At 39.0% G+C, this 22,870-nt stretch overlaps 1 protein-coding gene across 4 annotated transcripts in view; it reads left to right on the forward strand.

Moving 5' to 3' along the window:
• Window positions 1-2,536: 2,536 nt before the first annotated feature.
• Window positions 2,537-22,870, forward strand: part of C11H2orf42 (chromosome 11 C2orf42 homolog) — a 32,367-nt gene continuing 12,033 nt past the window's right edge. The window contains exons 1-7 of one of the 4 annotated variants that reach the window (XM_087436608.1): window positions 2,537-2,614; window positions 12,110-12,379; window positions 12,759-13,593; window positions 14,587-14,697; window positions 16,750-16,854; window positions 19,017-19,121; window positions 22,210-22,317. In XM_087436608.1, coding sequence (XP_087292734.1) covers window positions 12,771-13,593; window positions 14,587-14,697; window positions 16,750-16,854; window positions 19,017-19,121; window positions 22,210-22,317 — 1,252 coding nt within the window. In that variant the 5' untranslated portion in view covers window positions 2,537-2,614; window positions 12,110-12,379; window positions 12,759-12,770. The other 3 variants (XM_087436610.1, XM_087436609.1, XM_004435580.3) reach the window with 3 other exon arrangements.

A 22,870-nucleotide genomic window follows, 5' to 3' on the forward strand; every position in this document is an offset into this window, starting at 1 on the left:
CTTAGCTTTCTTCTAAATATAATTAGAGTAAAAGCTAGCCTCGTGCAAATGGGAAAACCCTAGAAACATTCTCCTTAAGGTCAGGAAGACAAGATTATCCACTATTACCATATTAATTAATATTCTGAACCTATGACAATTAGAAAAAACTTTAAAAACAATGAGAGAATTCAGTAAAATGGCAGAGTAAAAAAATTAACATACTGAAAATTAACATACCATAATTGTATGTGTTTCAGGATTTTCACGTTTTTGTTATTGATTTCTAACTTAATTTCTTTATGATCAGAAAACATGATATGCTATTTTTTTGGTTTGTTTCATAGAAATTCTGGTTGTTATGAGGCTTAAATGAGATCAAGACAGGAAGCATTTAGCACAGAGCAGGCAACATTGTTAAGGGCTTGATAAGCGATAAGCAGTCACTATTATTATTTCTCAGATTCTGGTTTGCCACATAGTTGGAAGTTTTAAAATAGCACTTCTCTAACGTTTTGCTTTCCTTGTATATTTCCTTAATAATTATATATATATATTTCCATAACAATTATACTATTACAATATATCATGATGCCAGGGAGGCTCACTGTGAATTAATAGCTTGACTCAGGCATCACAACAGAAATCTACCTCAAGGCTGAAATCATGATGTTCAGAGAATAGAGAAGGAAGGCTTACTGTGTCAAACCATAATTTGAGAATATTATGCAATTCTGAGAATTCTGTTTATGAGAAGAGGGCTCAGAAAGGACTTCTATGATGGCAAAGCTTCTTCAAAGGCCCTTCTTTGAAGAAGGAATGGAAAAACCCTCAGTGTTTGGCTTGGAAGACAGAAACCTCTTTCAGAATGGGGTGGCTTGATAGCTGCCTTCCTGACTGGACCATATAATGGCTCACCTTAAAACCCACAGATCTCTTAGGATGCATTCAGGCAATTCCATTGAAAAAACGTCAAACACTGTCTTTACAACAGGGTCTCTCAGCTTTGGCACTACTGACATTTTGGGCCAGATAATTCTTTGTTGTGAGGGCTCTCCTGTGCACTGTAGGATTTTTAACGATATCCATGGGGTCTTCTTGCTAGATGCCAGTAGCAGCCCTCCCAGTTGAGAACAACCGCTACAGATAATCACTTGGGACCAATACAATCATAAACACAACGAAGCATTGAAACCCCACAGTATTGTTAGAAGGTGATCATCCAGATGATCCAGGATATACTGATGATTTTAAAAACTTATAATCAAAATGGAAAGACAAAATTGGAAAGTCTCCTGGAAAAAGTGTGCCATTCTCTCCCTACCTCCAATTTAAGAAACAATATTACACACCTTAATCTTGGAAAGGACCATTTCTCTTATTAATAGTTGAGAAGACTCAGGCAGTCTGCCCACAGCGCCACCTCTAGTAAGCAGCAGAACCAGAGCCAAAGGTACAGAAATCTCATTCCAGAGTTTTCCAACACACACACATACACACACGCCTCACCCTTAACACACTGGGCTCAGGAGCTTGCTTTGATCATGATCAAAGAGCATTTAGATTGTCGAGGAGGGGGAACATCCCCTTTCTTCCTTTCTTGTGTTCTTATGGCTGGACTATAATAAAATTGACACAAGACTAGATTTAACAGGAGAAGAACCCAGTTTAATACATACGTATTGGAGATCATAAAGAAATGATGGAGAGTGAATAAAGTAGGCAGTATATATATCTTCTACACAAAGAAACAATAAATTTGTGAAGAATTAACAGGACAAAGAAACTTAGCTTTGGGGTAGGTAATTAGTTAGGAATTTAAGCAGAGTTTAGGCTTGAGGTAGTAAATTAGCAAAGTTTGTTTATGCAGGCTTCTCAGCCTGGAATCCCCTAGCTCTAGTGAGCACCTTTCACATGGGAGATTTATTTCCTGCTTTCAGAGGGAACCGAGACAGGAGAGTGAGAATGCCCTTTTTGCTTCTCAAGTAACTTTAATTCAAAATAATCAATATGCTACTGTGGGATATTTTGGGGTTGCCTGCCCTGGGCCCCAACAATTCCAAAGACCCAAACTAGGACACATATGAAGCCGATTTCAAATTATAAGGGAAAACGTTCAAGTTACAAGTCAGAGTGTAGTTAAAGGAGAAAAAGATAACGATATAATCACACAAGTGACAGAAACAGCAAATACTTTGGTGGACAAGACCTCCCTTGACAAAATGCTAAATAGCAGCCGACATCTGCTAACACCATAGAAAAATCTCAGGCGATTTTTGCATCGATTACCAATGGAACGCTCAGAAATAGGACTCTCCCAGGCTTTGAAGCAGTCCTGACCGGCCCTAGTGCCGCGTCGCTGCCTTCCGGACCAGCAGGGTGGGCCAGAAGCACTCCAGCCCCAAGGAAGAACCTGAGCCTTACAGCCACCAAGGAAGCGCAGACTCCACAACCTGATTCCGCAGCAATTCTCAGCGGCCTCCAGGAAGAGGAAACTACAACTCACGGCAGACAACGCGAGCTAAGGTGGGCGGGCACTCGCCGCGCGTGGGCGGCCCCGACCAATAGCGGCTGTTGTTACAGCGAACAGTTTGGCCTCGTTTGTAAAAGGCCGCGGCAGGCGAAGAGAGAGGAGGTGAGGGCGGTCATCAGCGTGGGGCCCTAGGGCTGCGGGGGGGCGCAAGGCAGGTAAGGGGGCCGTGTCGACAGAGGGTGGGGGCGGCAGTAGGACAAGCGCATAGAGTTGGGACTCCCGGCGGAGAGCATGTCCAAGCAGCGGGGTGCCGGCCAGGTGATGCTTCTGCTTGGGCCTACTTAGGACCGGAAGTGAGCGGGCGCGCGGGGAGGATGCCGGGAAGGAGGTCCTCGGTGGCGCTTCCAGGGGCGGGGCGGGGCGTGCGCGTTCCGCAAGCCCGGTGGCGGGACGCTTGCGAGCAGGGCTGTTGTGGCCCTTCTCCGCTGTTCCGAGACAGCGCGGGGCTAGTGGAAGCACCCTGGGCCAGGATTCAGGAGTCCTGGCTTCTAGGCCTGCCCCTTCGTCTCCCTCTGTGGCTTAACAAGGAATCTAGTAGATTCCAAACTCAGGTTAGATATCTGGTGGCTGTGAGATAGCCATCAGATCTCTGCTTTCACTGAGCCAGTTTCTGCATCTCTAAGATGGGTAAAATAGTACCTGTTTCACAGGATCGTGGTGAGCAGTACATGAGTAAATGCGTGGGAAGGGCTTAACGTGGAGTGTGCTCAATAAACGCTAGCAAATTTTATTCATGGTGATCATTCGTTCTCTTCACTTACTGTACTTCACAAGCATTCAACAGCATCCGACACACTGTATTTATAGCTCTACAGGCAAATGGTACCTGGATGAAAACCCAGCAGTTCCAGGGAGCCTTCGTGGGTTAACTCTTCCAGCACCAGTCTCTTTACACCCTCTTGCTGAGGAGGCTGTGAACTTGCCTAGAAGAGTAATTTTTATAGGCAGGAGTCAAATAACAGGTTTCAAATACAGGTTCTCTACAAGTGGTGTTACTTGTTTGTATATGCTTTCAATATGGAGTCTGTAATAAGTGACACTAGTACTAGATACATGTTTAAAATTCAAATAGTACAAAACAGTGAAATGGAAGTCTCCCTCCCACTTTCTATTTCACCAGTCACTTCTTCTGAGGCAATAGAAATATTGTTTGTGTGTGTGTGTGCGCACATCTATATCTCCCCTATCTTTTATGTTTTTTAAACCAAGACTATCATATTATACATGAAATACTACAGCTTTTTTCACTCCACAGTATCTTGATATTTGTTCCTTATCGATACATATAGATCTGTCTGATGCTTTTTAATGGCTTTCTAGTAGCATATTGTATGGTTACACCGTAATTTATTTAGTCAACTCTTAGACCGTTTCTATTCTTGTACAGTTATGGACAACCTTGCATCGAGTACCCCTGTACATACTTTGTGTACATGTGAGACTATAACTCATGAAGTCTTAAAAGTGGAATTGCAAAGTGAAAGTGTGTGTTTTACATTTATTTCATTTACATTCCTTCAAAGAGGATGTTGCAGGTTATACTCCTACCAACAATGTAGAGTGCCTGTTTCTCCACATCCTCATGAACACAGTGATAACATTTATCTTTTTGTTACTTTGCCAAAGTATTGTCTTGTTTTAATTTGCCTCTTGCTTATTGTAAGGATGAATTTCAGACGTTTAAAATCATTTTTCCTTTTTGGAAGCTGTCTTTTCAAGTCCTTTGCCCATTTTTCTAGTGAGTTTGTTTCTTTTTCTTATTAATGTGTAAAAACTCATTTTAGGAAATTAGCCGTTTGGCATTTGCATTCCAAATATTTTTTTCTCTATTTTTAATAACAGCTTTATTGAAATATAATTCATATAACATAAAATTCACTCCTTTAAATTGTAGCAATTCAGTAATATTAGTATATTCACAGAATTGTACAACCTTTCATCACCCCAAATAGAAACCTCATACTCATTAGCAGTGACTCCCCAGCCCCGGGTAACCACTGATCTACTTTCTGTGTCTATGCATTTGCCTATTCTGGATATTTCATTTAAATGGAATCATACAATGTGTGACTTTTTGTGTCTGGCTTCCTTCACTTAGCTAATATTTCAAGCTTTATTCTTCCATGTTGTAGCATGTATCAGAACTTCATTCCCTTTTATAGCCAAATAATAGCCCTTTGTATGGATATACTACCTTTTGTTTATCCATTCATCACTTGATAGACTGATGATCAATAAAATGGATTGATTCTACTTTCTGGCTATTATGAATGATACTACTATGAACATTTGTGTACAAATTTTTATATGTTTTCCATTCTCTTGATAGTCATATGGTAACTCTTAACATTTTGAGGAACTGTCAGTTTTCCAAAATGGCTGCAACATTTTACAATACCATCAACAATGTATCAGGGTTCCAATTTTTCTATATCCATGCCAACACTTGTTATCATCTGTCTTTTTTAGTCATCTTAGTGGCTGTGAAGTGGTACCTTGGTTTGGTTTTGATTTGCATTTCCCTGATGACATGATGTTGAACATCTTTTCACGTGTTTATTAGCTATTTGTATACCTTCTTTGGAGAAATATCTATTCAGGTCATTTGCCCATTTTTTAACTGAGTTATTTGTCTTTTTATTGTCGAGTTGTAAGAGTTCTGTATATATTCTGGATATAAGTCTCTTATCATATATATGATTTGCAACTATTTTCTCCTGTTCTGTGGGTTATCTTTTCACTTTCTTAATGGTGACCTTGGAAGCATGGATGTTTTAATTTTGATGAAACCCAGTTTCTCTATTTTTATCTTTTGTCACTTATGCTTTTAGTATCATATTGAAGAAAGCATTGCCTAATCCAAGGTCGCAAAGATTTACTCCTATGTTTTCTTCTAAGAGTTTTATAGTTTTAGCTCTTAAATTTATGTCTGTGATCCATTTTGAGTTAATTTTTGTATACAGTGTGAGGTAGGAGTCCAACTTCACTCTTTTGCAAGTGGATATTCAGTTGTCCTAGCACCATTTGTTGAAAAGTCTATTCTTTCCCCACTGAGTGATCTTGGCATCCTTGTCAAAAATCAGTTGACTATAAATGTGAGGGTTTGTTTCTGAACTCTTGTTTCTGAACTTCCATTGATCTGTATGTCTATCCTTATTCCAGTACGACATTGTCTTTTCTTCCCCCAGCTTTATTGAGATATAATTGACATATAACATTGTGTAAGTTTAACGTGTACATGTTGATTTGATACAATTATATATTGCAAAATAATTACCACCCTAGCATTAGCTAATAAGCCATCACATCACATAATTATCATTTCTTTTTTGTGGTGAGAACATTTAAGATTTACTCTCTTAGCAACTTTCAAGTGTATCATACAGTATTATTAACTATAATCATCATGCTGTACATTAGATCTCCAGAATTTATTCCTCTTAACTGGAAGTTTGTACCCTTTCACCAACATCTCCCCATTTCTCCCTCGAGCCCCTAGCAACCACCATTCCACTCTCCCACTCTCTGTGTCTTTTTTTTTATTTTTAATTTTTAATTTTTTATTTTTTGTGAGGAAGATCAGCCCTGAGCTAACATCCATGCTAATCCTCCTCTTTTTGCTGAGGAAGACTGGCCCTGAGCTAACATCTATTGCCAATCCTCCTCCTTTTTTTCCCTTCAAAGCCCCAGTAGATAGTTGTATGTCATAGTTGCACATCCTTCTAGTTGCTGTATGTGGGACGCAGCCTCAGCATGGCCGGAGAAGCAGTGCGTCGGTGCGTGCCCGGGATCCAAACTTGGGCCGCCAGTAGCGGAGCGCGTGCACTTAACCGCTAAGCCACGGGGCCGGCCCTCTCTGTGTCTTTGAGTTCAGCTTTTTTAGGTTCCACATATAAGTGATATCATATAGTATCTGTCCTTCTCTGTCCACACTGTTTAATTACTGTAGCTTTGTAGTAAGTTTTGAAATTAGGAAGTGTGAGTCCTTCTACTCTGTTCTTCTTTCTCAAGATTATTCTAGCTTTTCCAGGTCTCTTGCATTTCCACATGAATTTTAGGATCATCTTGTCAATTTCTGCAAAAAGATATCTGGAATTTTCATTGAGATTGCATTATTTATGTAGATCAACTTGGGGAGTAGTGCCATCCTAACAATGTTAAATCTTCTGGGACCAGAAGATGGAATGTCTTTCCATTTTTAGGTCTTCTTTAATTTCTTTCAATGATGTTTTGTAGTTTTCATTGTACATGTCTTGCACAACTTTTGTTGCTCAGTTTGTTTTCATCTTTGGACTTAGTTTATGGTACTTTTTTCCATGCAGAAAATGTTCATTTTTATATAATCAAATATAATTGGTCTTAATTTTAAAATGGGCAAAATATTTGAATAACTGTTTCCCTAAAGAGATAAACAGATGGCTAAATAAGCATATGAAGTGTTGCTTAACATCGTTATTCATTAGGGAAGTGCAAGTTAAAACCACAGTGAGATACTGAGCCAGCCCCGATGGCCTAGTGGTTAAAGTTCGATGCTCTCACCGCTTTGGCGGCCTGGGTTTGTTTCCCAGGCGCGAAACCACACCACCCGTCTGTCAGTTGCCATGCTGTGGCGGTGGCTCACATAGAAGAACTAGAAGGACTTAAAACTAGGATATGCAACCGTGCACTGGGCTTTGGGGAGGGAAAAAAAAGAGCAAGATTGGCAATAGAGGTTAGCTCAGGGTGAATCTTTCCCTGCAATAAAAAGAAACAAAACAAAACCACTGTGAGATAACGTTTGACACCCACTATAATCAAATGGCTATAATCAAGAACACAGTGACACATATTGGCCAGGAAGTGAAGAAACAGGAACCCTTTTATGTTACTGGTGAGCATGTAAAATGGTACAGGCACTTTGGAAAACAGTTTGACATTTTCTTTAAAAGTTAAACATAAACTTAGCATACGACCCAGCAATTCCACTTGTACATATCTGCCCAAGAGAAATGAAGACATTCATCTACACAAAGACTTGCCACGTTAATGTTCTCAGCAGCACTGTTCATAATAGCCAAAAATTGTAAATAATCCAATGTCTGTCAGATGGTGACTAGATAAAAAAGGATATTCAGCAATATATAGGAATGAAGTACTGATACATGCTACAATGTGGTTGAACTTTGAAAACATTATGTTGAGTGAAAGAAGCCAGAAACAAAAGGCCACATGTATGATTCTGCCTATATGAAATGTCCAGAAAAGATAAATCTATAGAGACAGAAAGCAGATTAGTGATTGCCTGGGGGTGGGAATGGTGATTAACTGCAGACGGCAAGAGGGATCTTTTTGGGGTGATTGGAAGTGTTCTAAAACCGGATGGTAGTGGTGGATACCCAACTCTATAAATTTAATAAATATCATTGACTCATACACTTAAAATGAGTGAATTTTATGGTAGGTGATGTATACCTTAATAAAGCTGTTTTTTAAAAAAACATTGATTTATCCTGGAAAAATTTAATCAGTATTTTGTGGATTCTGGGTTTTGTGTTATTTAGGCCATCCTCATTCTGATATCCTTTAAAGTGAAATTTTTAAAACTCCCCTTCCGTTTTTTTTAAATTCTAATATTTTAACAGTTCCATCTTTTGTACTCAAATGTTTTATCTGCCTGGAATTTATTTGAGTATAGAAAGTGATACAGGATGAATAAGATATATTTAATGATAATTTTGCCCTTAAATTTTCCTTTCATATTATATAATTTTAAGAAATTTTAGTAAATTAGTTTATTGATTAAAATTATTTGGATCCTCTCTCCTTGTTCACATTTAAAATCAGTGATGTCTTTTTCAGACATTTTTAGAATAGAACCTTTTTCTCCCAATAAAATCTTATTCTGCACCCAAATAAATTTTTAAGAAAACTAGAAGCAATGTTCAGAATCTCTTCTACTGAAATACTTACATCTGTGCATTAAATATTTAGGATGTTCATTGCAGCTTTATCTAGAACTAAAAACACATTGGTAGAGCTGGTTACACTATGGTATATTCACACTACAGATTACTGTACAGCCATTAAAAAAGGTGTTTAAAGCCATTTGTGCTGACATAGAAAGAAATCTATGATAAAATGTTAAGTGAAGAAAGCAAACTTCAGAGCGATGTGTATAATTCCATTTTTCTAAAAACAAAAACCTCCTTCTGTGCATATATTTTTTTACTTATAAACATAAAGAAAATAACCTGGTGGATATATGCCAGGCTGTTAACTGTCATTACTCTTGGGGGTGCGGAATCTGGGGTAGGGGATGGAGGGGGATATGGGGATAGTGGTGGTGGTAGGGGTGGGGCTTAAAGGGGTCTTTAGCTTTTTAGTCTGCTTTTGCATTATAATTTTGTAAGGTGACTCAATTATCTTTTTAAAATTTACATTTTTGAAAAGATCGTAGGTTTACATGGTTAAAAATAAACTATAAAAGGTATATAGTAAAAAGTTTCCCTCGTACACTTGTCCCCTATTCACCAATAACATAACTACTCTTATTAGTTTATTCTTTTGGAGATTTTTAAAAACATTTCTATTTCATTTACAAAGTAATACAAATATATATATATGTATATATATATTAAAAAATTCCCCCTTCCTTTTATACACAGTTGACACCATATTATACATGCAGTTTTGCACCTTGCTTTTCCCCTTAATATTTCTTAAAGATTTTAAAGACCAATACATAAAGAACTTCCTCAGTCTTCTTTTCAAATAGCTTTTAAAGTATTTTTTAAGTATTCCATTATATAGATATACCATAATTAATTTAACCAATTCATTTTTGATGGACATTAGGTTGTTTCCAGTGTTTTGCTGTTACAAAAATGCTTCAGTGGGGCCGGCCCCGTGGCTTAGCAGTTAAGTGTGCGCACTCTGCTGCTGGCGGCCCGGGTTCGGATCCCGGGCGCACACCGATGCACCGCTTCTCCGGCCATGCTGAGGCCGTGTCCCACATACAGCAACTAGAAGGATGTGCAGCTATGACATACAACTATCTACTGGGGCTTTGGGGGAAAAAAATAAATAAATAAAATTAAAAAAAAAAAAAAAGAAATCATCTACTTCTATTTAAAAAAAAAAAATGCTTCAGTGAATAGCCTTAGATGTCCCTCGTTTGTCATGTGGGAGTGTCTATATGAGATATATTCTTATTAGTGGAATTACTGGGTCAAAAGGAATATGCAGAGAAAACATCAGACAAGCCCAAATTGAGGGACATTCTGTAAAATACCTGACTGTTCAAAATTGTCAAGATTATGAAAAACAAGAAAAGACAAACTCATAGATCTGAGAAGACTAAGGAGACATGATGATTAAATGCAATGTGGTATCTTGGATTGGATCCTGGAACAGAGAAAAAGACAAAATCTAGAGTTTAGTTAATAATGATGTACCAATGTTGGTTTCTTAGTTTTGACAAATGTCCCATGGTAATACATGATGTTAACATTAGGAGAAACTGGGTGGGTGTGTATCTGGGAACTCTCAATTCTATCTTTGCAACTTTTCTGAAAATCTAAAATTATTCTAAAATTAAAGGTGTATTCTTAAAAAAGGGCATTAGTGGAAAAAGTGGTGAAATCCAAAGAAAATCTGTAGTAGAGTTAATAGTATTGTACCAATATTAAAACCTTAGTTTTCATAAATGTCCCATGCTTATTTGAGATGTTAACATCTAGGGAAGATGAGTGAAGGGTATGCAGGAACTCTGTACTACCTGTGTACCTTTTCTATAAATCTAAATTACTCCAAAATTAAAAGTTTGTTTAAGAAAGAAATATGCCTTTGTAATTTTGAAAGGTACTAACAAGTTGCCCTCTACAGAGCATAATCAAAAAGAAGTAAAAGAAAAAATAAGAGGAAAGAATGGAATGCCCAGGATGATGCTGAAACTCCAGCACCTTAAGGCTTCTTAAAGGGTGTGTGTGTGTCGTTTTTTTTTTTTTCCATTTTACAAATGAAAAACAACCTGAGCTCAGAAGTTAAAAGACTTGGTCACAGAGATAATTGATGGTAAAGGGCAAAAACTGATTCTTCCATCTTTTGACTTTGGAACAACATTCTCTCCTAAGAACACATGTTTAGCTGAATGAGAAGACTACTAATGAAGTTCAATGACCTGGGAAGGAAATGTTGTGTACACAGGCTAATGTCTCTAGATCAGTGTTTTGTTTTTGGCTGAGGAAGATTTGCCCTAGTTAACATCTGTTGGCAATCTTCTTTTTTTTTTTTTTTTTTTTAATGTGAGCCGCTGCCACGGTATGGCCACTAACAGCCGAGTGATGTGGTTCTACGCCTGGGAACTGAACCTGGTCCACTGAAGTGGAGCACACCAAACTTTAACCACTAGGCCATTGGGGCTCTAGATCAGTGGTTTTTAACTGGGGTGATTTTGCCCCCCCGAGGACATTTATCAATATCTGGAGACATTTTTGCTTTTTTACAACTTGGGGAGGAGGGATGGACTGCTACTGGCATTTGGTAGGTAGAGACCAGGGATGCTGCTTAACATCCTACAATGCATAAGACAGCACCCCACAGCAAAGAATTACCCAGCCCTAAATGTCAGTAGTGCCAAGGTAGAGAAACTCTGCTATAGATCATATTTCACTTAGCAAATATTACAGTTGGGGATTATTTCATAGCAGTAATGAAAAGGTGGGCATTCTTAAACTATTCTTATTTGTACTTTCCAGTTTTTTAATCAGTGGACTATAGAAGATGTGAAGGGAAAATATTTTATTAAGACCATCCTTGTGGTCAAGGGGGGAAAAGCAGTACTCACAGCCTATTTCAAAATCACAAGCAGATTACCTTTAAAAAAAAGCATTAAAAATATTGAACTTTAGTTAATAATATGGTGAACTGATACCTGCAACTTGCTTTGAAATGCCTCAAAATATAAGAGGGATTGATGGGTAGAGAAAGGGATGGATAAATAGATATGTAATAAAGTAAATATAGTAAAATGTTAATTGTAGAATCTAGTGGGTGGATGTATGAAGATTCACTGTATAATTCTATTTTTTTATACGTTTGAAAATTTTCCTTATATAAGGGGGAAAAGCAAAAGCAGAGATTCTCACACTCTTCTTAGCAGACACTGTGGGTTAGTGGAAACCATGTTGCTGATTTTGCTGGGTGACCTCAGGCAAGTTACTTAACTTTTTATTTTCATCTGAAGAGCAGTTGTTGTTTGGCTCAAATGAGATACAGTATTGTGAGGTTCAAATGAAATAATGTGAAAGCACTTTGAAAAGCATAAAGCTCTCTAAAAATGTAATGCATGACTATGAGGAAGGATGACGGTTTGACCAATTATATACCATGGCTCTCCAGGTTCTTGACAACTCCTTGTGTGATGATATTAGCACTCTTACCTACTTGCAGTTGGAAGTACAAAACACTTAACCACTTCCATAAAAATTTCTGTCAAATATTGCTCAAATATTTGTGAAAGACTTAGATTCCTATTCTATCTGCTTTCTTAGAGGATAGAGTTATCCTGCCTTTGTATGACTTTAATATTTTTTCTTGTTTTACTTACGGACTGCCAAGATCTCCACTTGGAGCAATGGGAATCTCCTTTGATTGTGGAACATTGGACAGGAGCTTTGCCAGTGGCTGGCCAAGAAGGAGGCAGAATGTCTGCATTGTTACACCATAGAGTTCAAACTTCAGAAGACATTGGGTTAAGCAGTATCATTTACTCTGCAAATGATTATGTCTTTACCTGTCCTCTATGATCATCACAAACTAATGAAACACCTCTTAGGTCTTGTGAATTCAGGTTACACTGTTTTCCAGATGCGCTGGCAGCTCTTGCAGGTAGGATTGGGCTGGGTTTTGTGGGGAATGGTGAAAGGGAGAGAACTCATCTTTCCCATTTTCAGTCCTCACTTAAGTTAAACATCTGTGCATATCAAGGTTAGGTTAACTAATCTAGGTTGTTGTATAGAACAGGATTGAACCTAGAAAAATGCTTTGGTTGTTCCATTAGGACTTATATGTAGAGATATGAAAGGCAAAGTTTTCTCCACTTTTTTTGGGGGGGGGTTTAAATTGATGTTTTGTTTGAGGGTACAATTTGAAAATGATAGATAGCTTGTGTACATTTCACTTTCTGTACTAAATATCATAAGTGATTTCAACTTTGTGTGTGTGTGTGAATATATACCTATGCTGATGGGCTTATTGCCTTTTCTAGGGCCCGTGAAAAATGGAACCAAACTCTCTGAGGACTAAAGTCCCAGCTTTCTTATCTGATTTGGGGAAGGCCACATTGAGGGGAATCAGAAAGTGTCCCCGATGCGGTACATACAATGGAACCCGGGGCCTGAGCTGTAAGAACAAGACTTGTGGAACCATATTCCGCTATGGCGCACGGAAGCAGCCTAGTATTGAAGCTGTCAAAATCATCACAGGCTCCGATCTGCAGGTCTACTCAGTGCGGCAACGAGACCGGGGCCCCGATTACCGATGCTTTGTGGAACTTGGTATCTCAGAGACAACAATCCAGACAGTGGATGGGACGATCATCACTCAGCTGAGTTCTGGACGGTGTTATGTCCCCTCATGCCTGAAAGCTGCCACCCAGGGTGTTGTGGAAAACCAGTGCCAGCACATCAAGCTAGCAGTGAACTGCCAGGCAGAAGCCACTCCTCTGACCCTAAAGAGCTCGGTCCTGAACGCAATGCAGGCCTCGCCAGAAACCAAGCAAACCATCTGGCAGTTGGCCACAGAACCCACGGGTCCCCTGGTACAGAGGATTACTAAGAACATTTTGGTGGTGAAATGCAAGGCAAGCCAGAAGCATAGTTTGGGGTATTTGCATACATCCTTTGTGCGGAAGATCAGCGCCAAAAGCTCGCCCGAACGCCGTTTCTTCTGCTCCTGCCAGACTCTGAAATCGCACAAGTCGAATGCTTCCAAGGAGGAGGCAGCCCAGAGATGCATTCATTTCTTTGCTTGCATCTGTGCCTTTGCCAGTGACGACACATTGGCTCAGGAGTTCTCAGACTTCCTAAATTTTGATTCCAGCGGTAGGTGGTGTGGTTGACACACTTACTCTGTTTTTCTAAAATGTCAATGAAAGAGTTCCACTGATGGCATTTGGAGATTGTCCTAGCAACCGTCAGAAGCAGTTGCTAGAGTTTCAAATGAAAAGCATTCCTTCCTTTAATCCCAGTCAGCACACTTGCATAAAGGTTGGTTGGTTGGTTGGTTGGTTGGTTGATTGGTTGCTTGGTTGAAATGAATGATCAAGAGACTCAGGCATTTTCATTGAGATGATGAATCTAGCTAAGTTAGCTTTGCTTTGATTTTTTTTACTCTTCCACGGATGCCCTGTGTTAATAAAAACAAAGAACAAAAAAATCCGTTTTATTTTGGCTTGCTTGCTTGTTTCTTATCTTTGAAGATGGGGGAAACTAGTACCTTGCTCAAAAGAAGACCTTTAAAAGTTTCTACACCGGGGCTGGCCTGGTGGCGTAGTGGTTAAGTTCTTGCACTCCACTTCCGAGGCCTGGGGTTTGCAGGTTCAGATCCTGGGCGCGGACAGATGCACCGCTTCTCAAGCCATGCTGTGGTGGCCATCTCATATAAAGTAGAGGAAGATGGGCACAGATGTTAGCCCAGGGCCGATTTTCCTCAGCAAAAAGAGGAGGATTGCCATTGAGTGTTAGCTCAGGGCCAGTCTTCCCCACACACACACACACACAGTTTCTACATCAAGTGTTTGAGATTAATGTATTTTTGTAGATGCTTTTTATTTTCATTCCTTAATGACCTTAAGTTGGCAGCAGCTCCCAGCTTTTTACTTTGACATTTCTCTGTAGAGCCTTCTATCAAGTTAATGTTCTATGAACAAAAACGTATGTTTTAGGGAGTTCTTTAAAGGAACTTATTTTAAAGCAGGCAGTCACTCCATAATTTGTTTTGGGGATTTGGATTTTTATAAATTAATTTTTCTCTAGGTCGGGGCCCATACTTAATCTTGGATAGTATTAATAATTCAGAAATCTGTTATATTTTAGGTCTGAAAGAGATTATTGTGCCCCAGTTAGGTTGCCACTCAGAATCAACAGTATCAGCTTGTGAGTCTGCTGCCTCAAAGCCAAAGAAGAGGAAAAAGGATGAAGTATCTGGTGAGACACTGTTTGGTTGGTTTGTTTATTTGTCTGCTGGTGGTATCTTTAGAGATTATTTTACTGTGTTTTATGTGTTTCACTGAATCTCAGCCATTACAAGAAAGAGTTTTTGTTATGTTTTTTTTTTGTGAAAAAAGTTTTACTCTCCAGTGATGATTCTTTGTCAAGTCAATCAAAGCATTGGTTCTACTGGCCAAGAATAAGATCCAACCAAACTCCACTTTTGTTATTGTTATGTGTTTATTTATCCCTTAAACATTCAGACTAGTCTTACACCTTAATCTGTCTCAGGACAGTGTTATAAAGTTTTCATCCATACAGTGTTTAAAAAAAAAACTTGTGACAATGGTTGATTATTATTATCCACACTAATTTAGGAACATAGTTTGTTACTTGCATTTTCAGCGTGTGGCACCATAGATATATTTTTTTTTCTTTTTCAATTAAAATAATATTAGAGTCAGTTAAGGACTCATCTAAATCAGTGTGAAATGCTGAAGTCCCCTAGTAGATACGTGTCAAAAGACCTAGACTCTAAACAAAAGGGAAATATTATCTGGTCCACACGTGGACCAAACTCCAAACTCACTAGTGAACAGAGAAATGCAAACATTTTAGAAATGCAAAATTAAAACAAGATACTTTTTTTGCTACCAAATTAGCAAACATTTTTTAAATGGTGAGACCACAGGTAAAGGTGAAATCAGGGCTCTTTGGCCTGGCTGCTGTAGTGTAAGTTGCTATAACCATTTGTGAAAGTAGTTTGCAATATCTGTTAAGAACCTTAAAAATGTTCCTACCCATAGGGAGTATTGCTGGAGGTGGGTCAAGTGGTCATGACAGGAGTTTTGGTGCTGGGAAGTTGGAGAAAGATGGAGAAACAAAGTGACATGGTCATTTCTGTGTTTTTGAGAGGTAATTCTGGCAGCAATGTAGAGCAGAAATTATTGTTAAATGTTTACTTTTTGGTCTTTCCCAGGAAAACTTGAAATTTGAAAAAAAAATTTTTTACCATTTGACTCAGTAGTTCTACTTCTAAATAATCTTTTTTAAGGAAATAATCCTTGGTATAGAAAAAAAACATTTTGTCCAGAGATGCTCATTTTATGGTTATTTATAATATTGAAAAATTAGAAACAACTAAAGGCCAACCACTGGGGATAATTAAATGAACCATGGTAAAGCCACTTGGTAGACTATCCAGCAGCCATTAAAAATGATTATAAAGAGGGGCCGGCCCGGTGCCGCAAGTGGTTAAGTGCGTGCACTCTGCTGTGGCGGCCCAGGGTTCGCCGGTTTGGATCCCGGGCGTGCACCGACGCACTGCTTGGCAAGCCATGCTGTGGCGGCATCCCATATAAAGTGGAGGAAGATGGGCACGGATGTTAGCCCAGGGCCAGTCTTCCTCAGCAAAAAAAAAAAAAAAAGAGGAGGATTGGCAGATGTTAGCAAAGGGCTGATCTCCTCACCAAAAAAAATTAAAAAATGATTATAAAGAATTTGGGGAAATGTTTAGATCCCTCCTGTAGCCAGATAAAGTACAGAATGCTCAGTTAAACTTGAATTTCAGGTAGATGATGAATAATTTTTTAGTATAAGTATCTCCCATGCAATATTTGGAATGTACTTATACTAAAAAGTTATTCATTTATTTGAAATTCAAAAAAGTGTTTTTGGCTAAATCTGGCAGTCCTGGTATATGTAATCACAGCTACTTAAAATCACAAAACCAGCAAAACAAACTATTCACAGAAAAGAAAATGAAAGATAGTTCACCAGAAAATTAATAGTGATTGTCTGAGAGGTGGGAGCCATGGGTGATTTTTTTTCATCCTTTCACTTCTGGTTCCCCCACCCAATTTCCTGTAAAGGGCATAAAAAACTTAAAATGTTATATATAAAGGCTAATGCTAATTCCTTCTAGAAACTAAAGCTAACTTAGAAATTAGCAAAGACTTTTTATATGTTTTAGACTCTTCAGAAATTAAAATCAAATAAACTTGTATTCTGCAGACATGTTACTAAACAATATAATGATTTGTGGTTTAGGTGCACAGACAAACATTTCACTGTTGCCTCAAGATGCAGTGAGCAGTAATCTAAGGAAAACTGGCCTGAAAAAGCCTGTGGTTGCTTCTTCATTAAAAAGACAGGGTAAGTTTCCCTTTACCAGAATAGGCTGAAGAGGTGGAAAATCATCCAAAAGAAGCCCAAAGTGATATAATCAAAAGAAATGTTGCATGTTGTCCCCCAAGGAGTGCTAACACCACCAGGCACTGAGGCTGAGGTCTGTCCTGTCCCACTGGTCTCCAGTCATGCTCAGAACTAAATTGTGTCTTTTAAATAATGAATGCAACAAAAATTACTGACCTGTTGAGCCAGTCCTGATGGCCTAGTGGTTAAAGTTCGGTGCTCACTGCTTCGGCAGCCCGGGTTCACTTCCCAGTTGTGGAACCACACCACCCATCTGCCAGTTGCCGTGCTGTGGTGGCGGCTCACAGAGAACTAGCACAACCTACAAGTCGGATCTACAACCATGCACAGGGGCTTTGGGGAGGAAAAAAGTAAATAAATAAAATAAATAAATTCACCAATTGTTAACATTTAAAAAAAATTACTGACATATTTTGGCAGCAGGTCTTTTGTGGGATATTTTCATCTTGTTGCTTATTACCCACATGCAGTTGGGATGGAGATTCAAAATTGAAGAAGAAACATTTTACAATTATGCAGTGATAAATATGTGTTGAAAGACAAATATAGTCTGTTTGTTCTCCAAAGTTAGTGAAGTTTGAAAACATACCTAAAAGCAATAGCATGGGTATCGTTTTGAATTTATGAGACTTAAGTCATAAGAATGACTTAATTTTAATACAACTTAGATATTTATATGTATCACTTTTCTTTTTTTTTTTTTTTTAAGATTTTATTTATTTTTTTTTCCCCAAAGCCCCAGTAGATAGTTGTATGTCATAGCTGCACATCCTTCTAGTTGCTGTGTGTGGGACGCAGCCTCAGCGTGGCCGGAGAAGCAGTGCGCGCCCGGGATCTGAACCCAGGCCGCCAGCAGCAGAGCGCGTGCACTTAACCACTAAGCCACAGGGCCGGCCCTATATGTATCACTTTTCTACTTAGAATAATTAAGCTTGCACATTTGGGGATCAATATTTTTTAACTCTCCTTATACATTGTAAAAAAACAGTTTAGTTCCATTTTTGCAGTATGTATTCAATACTTGCTCTGATATGGCTAGCCATATAACATGGCTACGTGATTAAAACCTAGGTGTCATCCCTGCCCTCATACTCTGGTTTTGAAGATAAGACAAATACATAAATAGCAAACAATACAAGACCAAATCTTAGTTAACTAATTAAGAACTTATACATTCCAGGAATAAATGTTTTTGGAAGGTCAGGAAGTAAACAGATCAACTGTATCAGGTATAAGATTTTTAACAAATTTTCATCACTTCCTTTGGCATAAAGAAAAAGGGAAATAGCTCTTAATCCAAATTATCACTGTATGCATTTACCTGTGAGAATTGTAATTTCAAATGAATAGTAGTTATGGCATCATTATCTCTATAAAAGGGAATATACTTCAGACATGTGAAGACATTTTAGGAGAAGGAATGGAGTAGAATGGTAGGTCTGTGAGCATATAGACATATTCATTAGGAATAGGACCAATTTATAGATTTCTAAAACAGCCATCATAAAAGGCCATTCTTCAATTTGCAGGTTAGTGTTGACAGACTGCAAACTTTCTGTGATTAGTAATCTTGAACCTGTTAGTGTCCCAGAGCTTTTCATTTCTTTTGTCCTAAATGGATTCTTAAAAAAAAATCATAGAGGGCTGGCCCTGTGGCTTAGCGGTTAAGTGCGCGAGCTCTGCTACTGGTGGCTGGGTTCGGATCCCGGGCGTGCACCGACGCACCGCTTCTCCGGCCATGGTGAGGCCGCGTCCCACATACAGCAACTAGAAGGAAGTGCAACTATGACGTACAACTATCTACTGGGGCTTTGGGGGAAAAAAAGGAGGAGGATTGGCAATAGATGTTAGCTCAGAGCCGGTCTTCCTCAGCAAAGAGAGGAGGATTAGCATGGATGTTAGCTCAGGGCTGATCTTCCTCACACACACAAAAAAAATCATAGAATCTTCCATTTCATTTATTGTATCTAATTTCTTTGAATTTCAGCTTCTTGTTCTTTTTTTTCTGTACACACTCCTCAACTTTTTCTAACTTCAATTAACTGTATTCTGTAAGGAAAGATAAAAGTTTACTGAAGAGTTGTGTGTTTTGTTTTTCCTAGCTTGTGGTCAGCTGTTAGATGAGGCACAAGTGACCTTATCCTTCCAAGACTGGCTGGCAAGCGTCACAGAACGCATCCATCAAACCATGCACTATCAGTTTGATGGTAAGTATTGGTCACTCAACTGGGCTGTTGCTGAAAGTAGGAGAAATTCAAGTGATTGTGTTGTAGTTCTACTGTTTCAATAGGAAAAGTAATTGGGCTTCAGTCCAGAGTGCATTCGGCCACAGGAAAGTAGAGATCTAAATGAAAGAAAGGAACAATCACATAATTAAAATGCAGGACCAGCAAAATGAATTTAGAGATGGAAGAGAAAAAAATTCAGCAAATAATAAGTAAAAGTAGAGAGCCTTGATCTTGGGGTGTACATGTGTGTGCGCATGTGTGCTTGTGTACATGCATGCATGTTTGGTGGAGAGATACCAAAGCCTTAGAATATCATTCTAACCCTCAAACTTAAAATTGAAGCAAGGGGGGAAAAAGTTTAGAGAAAATCTAAACAGGTGATACTAAGATAATTATATAAATTTATATATGTAATATATATATATAAATTATATAAAATTATATAGACATAGTAAAGAAGATGGAGAACACAGGCTGGATTTGGGGTGATTGTGATAACCTCATGGAACGTCGGCAATTTCAGAGGTGGACCATCCAGCCAGTCCTTTCCATTGCCTTCAAAACATTCCTGATGAATGGTTTTCCAGGTTTTGTGCAGTGATGAGGAACTCACTGCTTTTTGAGGCAGCTGCTAACATTGTTGGAAGTGATAGCTGTGAGGAAAGTTCCTCATGCTAAGTGGAAACATTTGCTTATAATACTTCCTGTTGGTTCTAGTTCTCTGCTCTGGACACATGGAATAGGTCTGTTCCTGTTTCCAAATAACGGTTCCTGCCACTGCATACCCACCCATTGCCCTCCTGACAGGTCTTCTCCTTTCCAAGTGATACATCTCAGGACTTCAGACCCTTCTCATGGCGTATGTGCAGACCTCATATCATGTTGATGTGCTTTGCTGAATATGTTGCAGTTTATACATATCATTTTAAAAAGAAAGCAGCCCAAGCTGAATAGTGGCCTGGCAGTAGACACTCAGTAGGAGGAGATGAGTTTTGAAGGATTAGAACAGTTATGGATTCTTGGTAAGGAAAGTGACAAGAATGGAGGTCTTGAAATACATGCTTAGCTTTATTTATATTAATTCAGAATAAATAAAAACTTCAGAAGTTTCTTTTTAGAAAAATAAAATAAACCAAGGAGGGTTAAAGAGAGAATCTATGTTTTTCTTTTAAAATTTTATTTATTTATTATTTGAAATAATACAATAAATACCTATTAACCCACCTCCCAAAACAGGAAATAGAACATTGACAATAGTGTAAGCTGTACTCTGTGATCCTTCTCCATTCCACTCCTGTACCCCCACCTCTCACATCTCCGGCACCTTTGTCCAAGTCACCATCAGCTCCAGACTGTGAGTCTATGTCTTTTATGAGGGCTTTTCAAGATTAATTTAAAAACTAGAGACAGCTAAGGCAAAACTGAGAATAAAAATGTTTACTTTGGGGGAAAAAAAGAGATTAATTTGTAAACCTAAGCTCTAGCCTCACCTCACCTGCTCTGTTGCACACCAGGGGCGAGTTCTGGTGGGTTAGCACTTCTTTACAGCTGTAATGACCTGTGTGTAGCCCTTAATCTAATTTCAAGATGAAACATTTAAAAACTCTTTGTGTGGTGATGTCTCTAAACTGCTCAGATACTAATATTTTAGTGGCTCAAAAGCAGTGACAGTTTTGTCATTGACATTCTGCATTCAATAAAGTAAGCAAAATCAGTTGAAAGAATGTAAAGTCTTTCTCTGGAATTCTAGAAAACCTTTAATTTTTATTTTTCCTCGCTTGACCTTTGTTTCAAAAAGGCATCTGAACTGTCTTTAAGAGCCATTCTTTAAGTTGTATCCAGGCAGGTAGAGGTTACATGTTGATCCACATGGTTCTGGATGTTTCCCTCTGCTGGGGCTAGCCCCTTGGGTAGAGTTTTTAAGGCCTTAAAACTGTGAATACTTTCAACCCCTCTCCAAACACTCTTTCTGTTGACCTAGTGTCTTGCAAGTTTCTTTAAGAGGTTTGTTAAGTATTTTCAAACATTTTACCTGCCTCAAGATCATATTCAGAGGGACTGATGCTTACTGGATAAACAGTGTCCTGACTGTGGTCTCTGGGTTCGTGGTCTTGACCATCTGAGTGAGAGCGTGCTGTGACTGTGCTTAGACAGGAAGGCAGACAGCAAGTGCCTGGGTGTAGTGAGCGGGAGTGAATCAAGTTTACCTTCTCAGCTCAACCTCATTGTTCTCATCTCATTTCATACGCCCTTTAAAGGTGAAAGTCTGCTGTGGTGGTGTTTACAGTTTGGGGATTTGAAGTTATCCTGGGTGGATGACAAGGATCTGCTGAATTTTTTATGATCACAAGGGATCAAGACTAGGGCTGGTGGGGCTGGCCCAGTGGCGTAGTGGTTAAGTTCGCACGCTCCACTTTGGCGGCTCGGGGTTCATGGGTTTGGATCCCAGGTGTAGACCTGCACACTGCTCATCAAGCCATGCTGTGGTGGTGTCCCACATACAAAATAGAGGAAGATGGGCACAGATGTTAGCTCAAGGACAATCTTCCTCAAGCAAAAAGAGGAAGATTGGTAATAGCTGTTAGCTAGGTCAGGGCCAATCTTCTTCACAAAAAAAAAAAAAAAAGAGTAGGGCTGGTGATAGTGCTTGACCTATAAAAGGTCAATCAGAGCCTTCTTTTTGCCTCTGTATAAAGAAATCTTGGGCCAGCCCCATGGCATAGTGGTTAAAGTTCAGCACGCTCTGCTTCAGTGGCCCAGGTTCATGGGTTCAGATCCCAGGCACAGACCTACACCACTCATCGGCCATGCTGTAGCAGTGACCCACATAGAAAATAGGGGAAGACTGGCACAGATGTTAGCTCACAGCAGATCTTCCTCAAGCAAAAAGAGGAAGATTGACAACAGATGTTAGCTCAGGGCAAATCTTCCTCAGCAAAAAACAAAAAAAGAGATCTCACTGGTATATTTAGTTACTACTGCCCCTCAATTCATTTCCTCCACCTCTCCCTACACGTCAGGAAGCCCAGTGAATTTCTTTACATGATTTTCTTCTTATTTCCTCTAGGCAGACCAGAGCCCCTGGTGTTCCACATTCCTCAGTCCTTTTTTGATGCCCTGCAACAGAGAATATCTATAGGAAGTGCAAAAAAACGGCTTCCCAACTCCACCACAGGTATGGGCTTTTTCCTCAGGAGTAGCAACACATGTCTTCACCTTAGAGAACTGTGTTTGGGAAAATCGTGTGGAATTTTCAGGATTAGGACTTCTAGTCATGTGCTGAGAGCATGAAGCCTTAGCCAGTCACCTCTTGGAATAATGATCACGCTCTTCAAAGGCCCCATAGTTATTCCAGTACGAGTTAAGGGAAAGATTCAGAAAGTGCAAACTTGGTAAAGGAACAACAATGAAGTGCAAAGAAGGTGCTCACCAAGAAGTCTGATATTTTCTAGATATAAACCAATTTCAACAAAAGCATTGCAGGTTCCAATCATTATTTGAGCCGGCTTCTTGCAGGCATAGTACAACATGTATCAAAAACTAAACCTTGTCTTTCATGATTCCCGATTTTTGGTGAAGGAAGATTTTATTTTTAGAGTAATTCTTAGGCTTAGAACAATTTATAATTGCACTATTCTGGTACTTATTTCTTGGTTTTATATTACGTCTTTCTATTAGAGCTCTCAAGATACTCATTAGGTAATATGAGGAAGGAAGGGGGAGAAAAG

This window comes from Ceratotherium simum, chromosome 11 (genome assembly GCF_057802395.1).
Source record: "Ceratotherium simum simum isolate JZ-2026a chromosome 11, ASM5780239v1, whole genome shotgun sequence".
In the NCBI taxonomy this organism is placed as follows: Eukaryota; Metazoa; Chordata; class Mammalia; order Perissodactyla; family Rhinocerotidae; genus Ceratotherium; species Ceratotherium simum.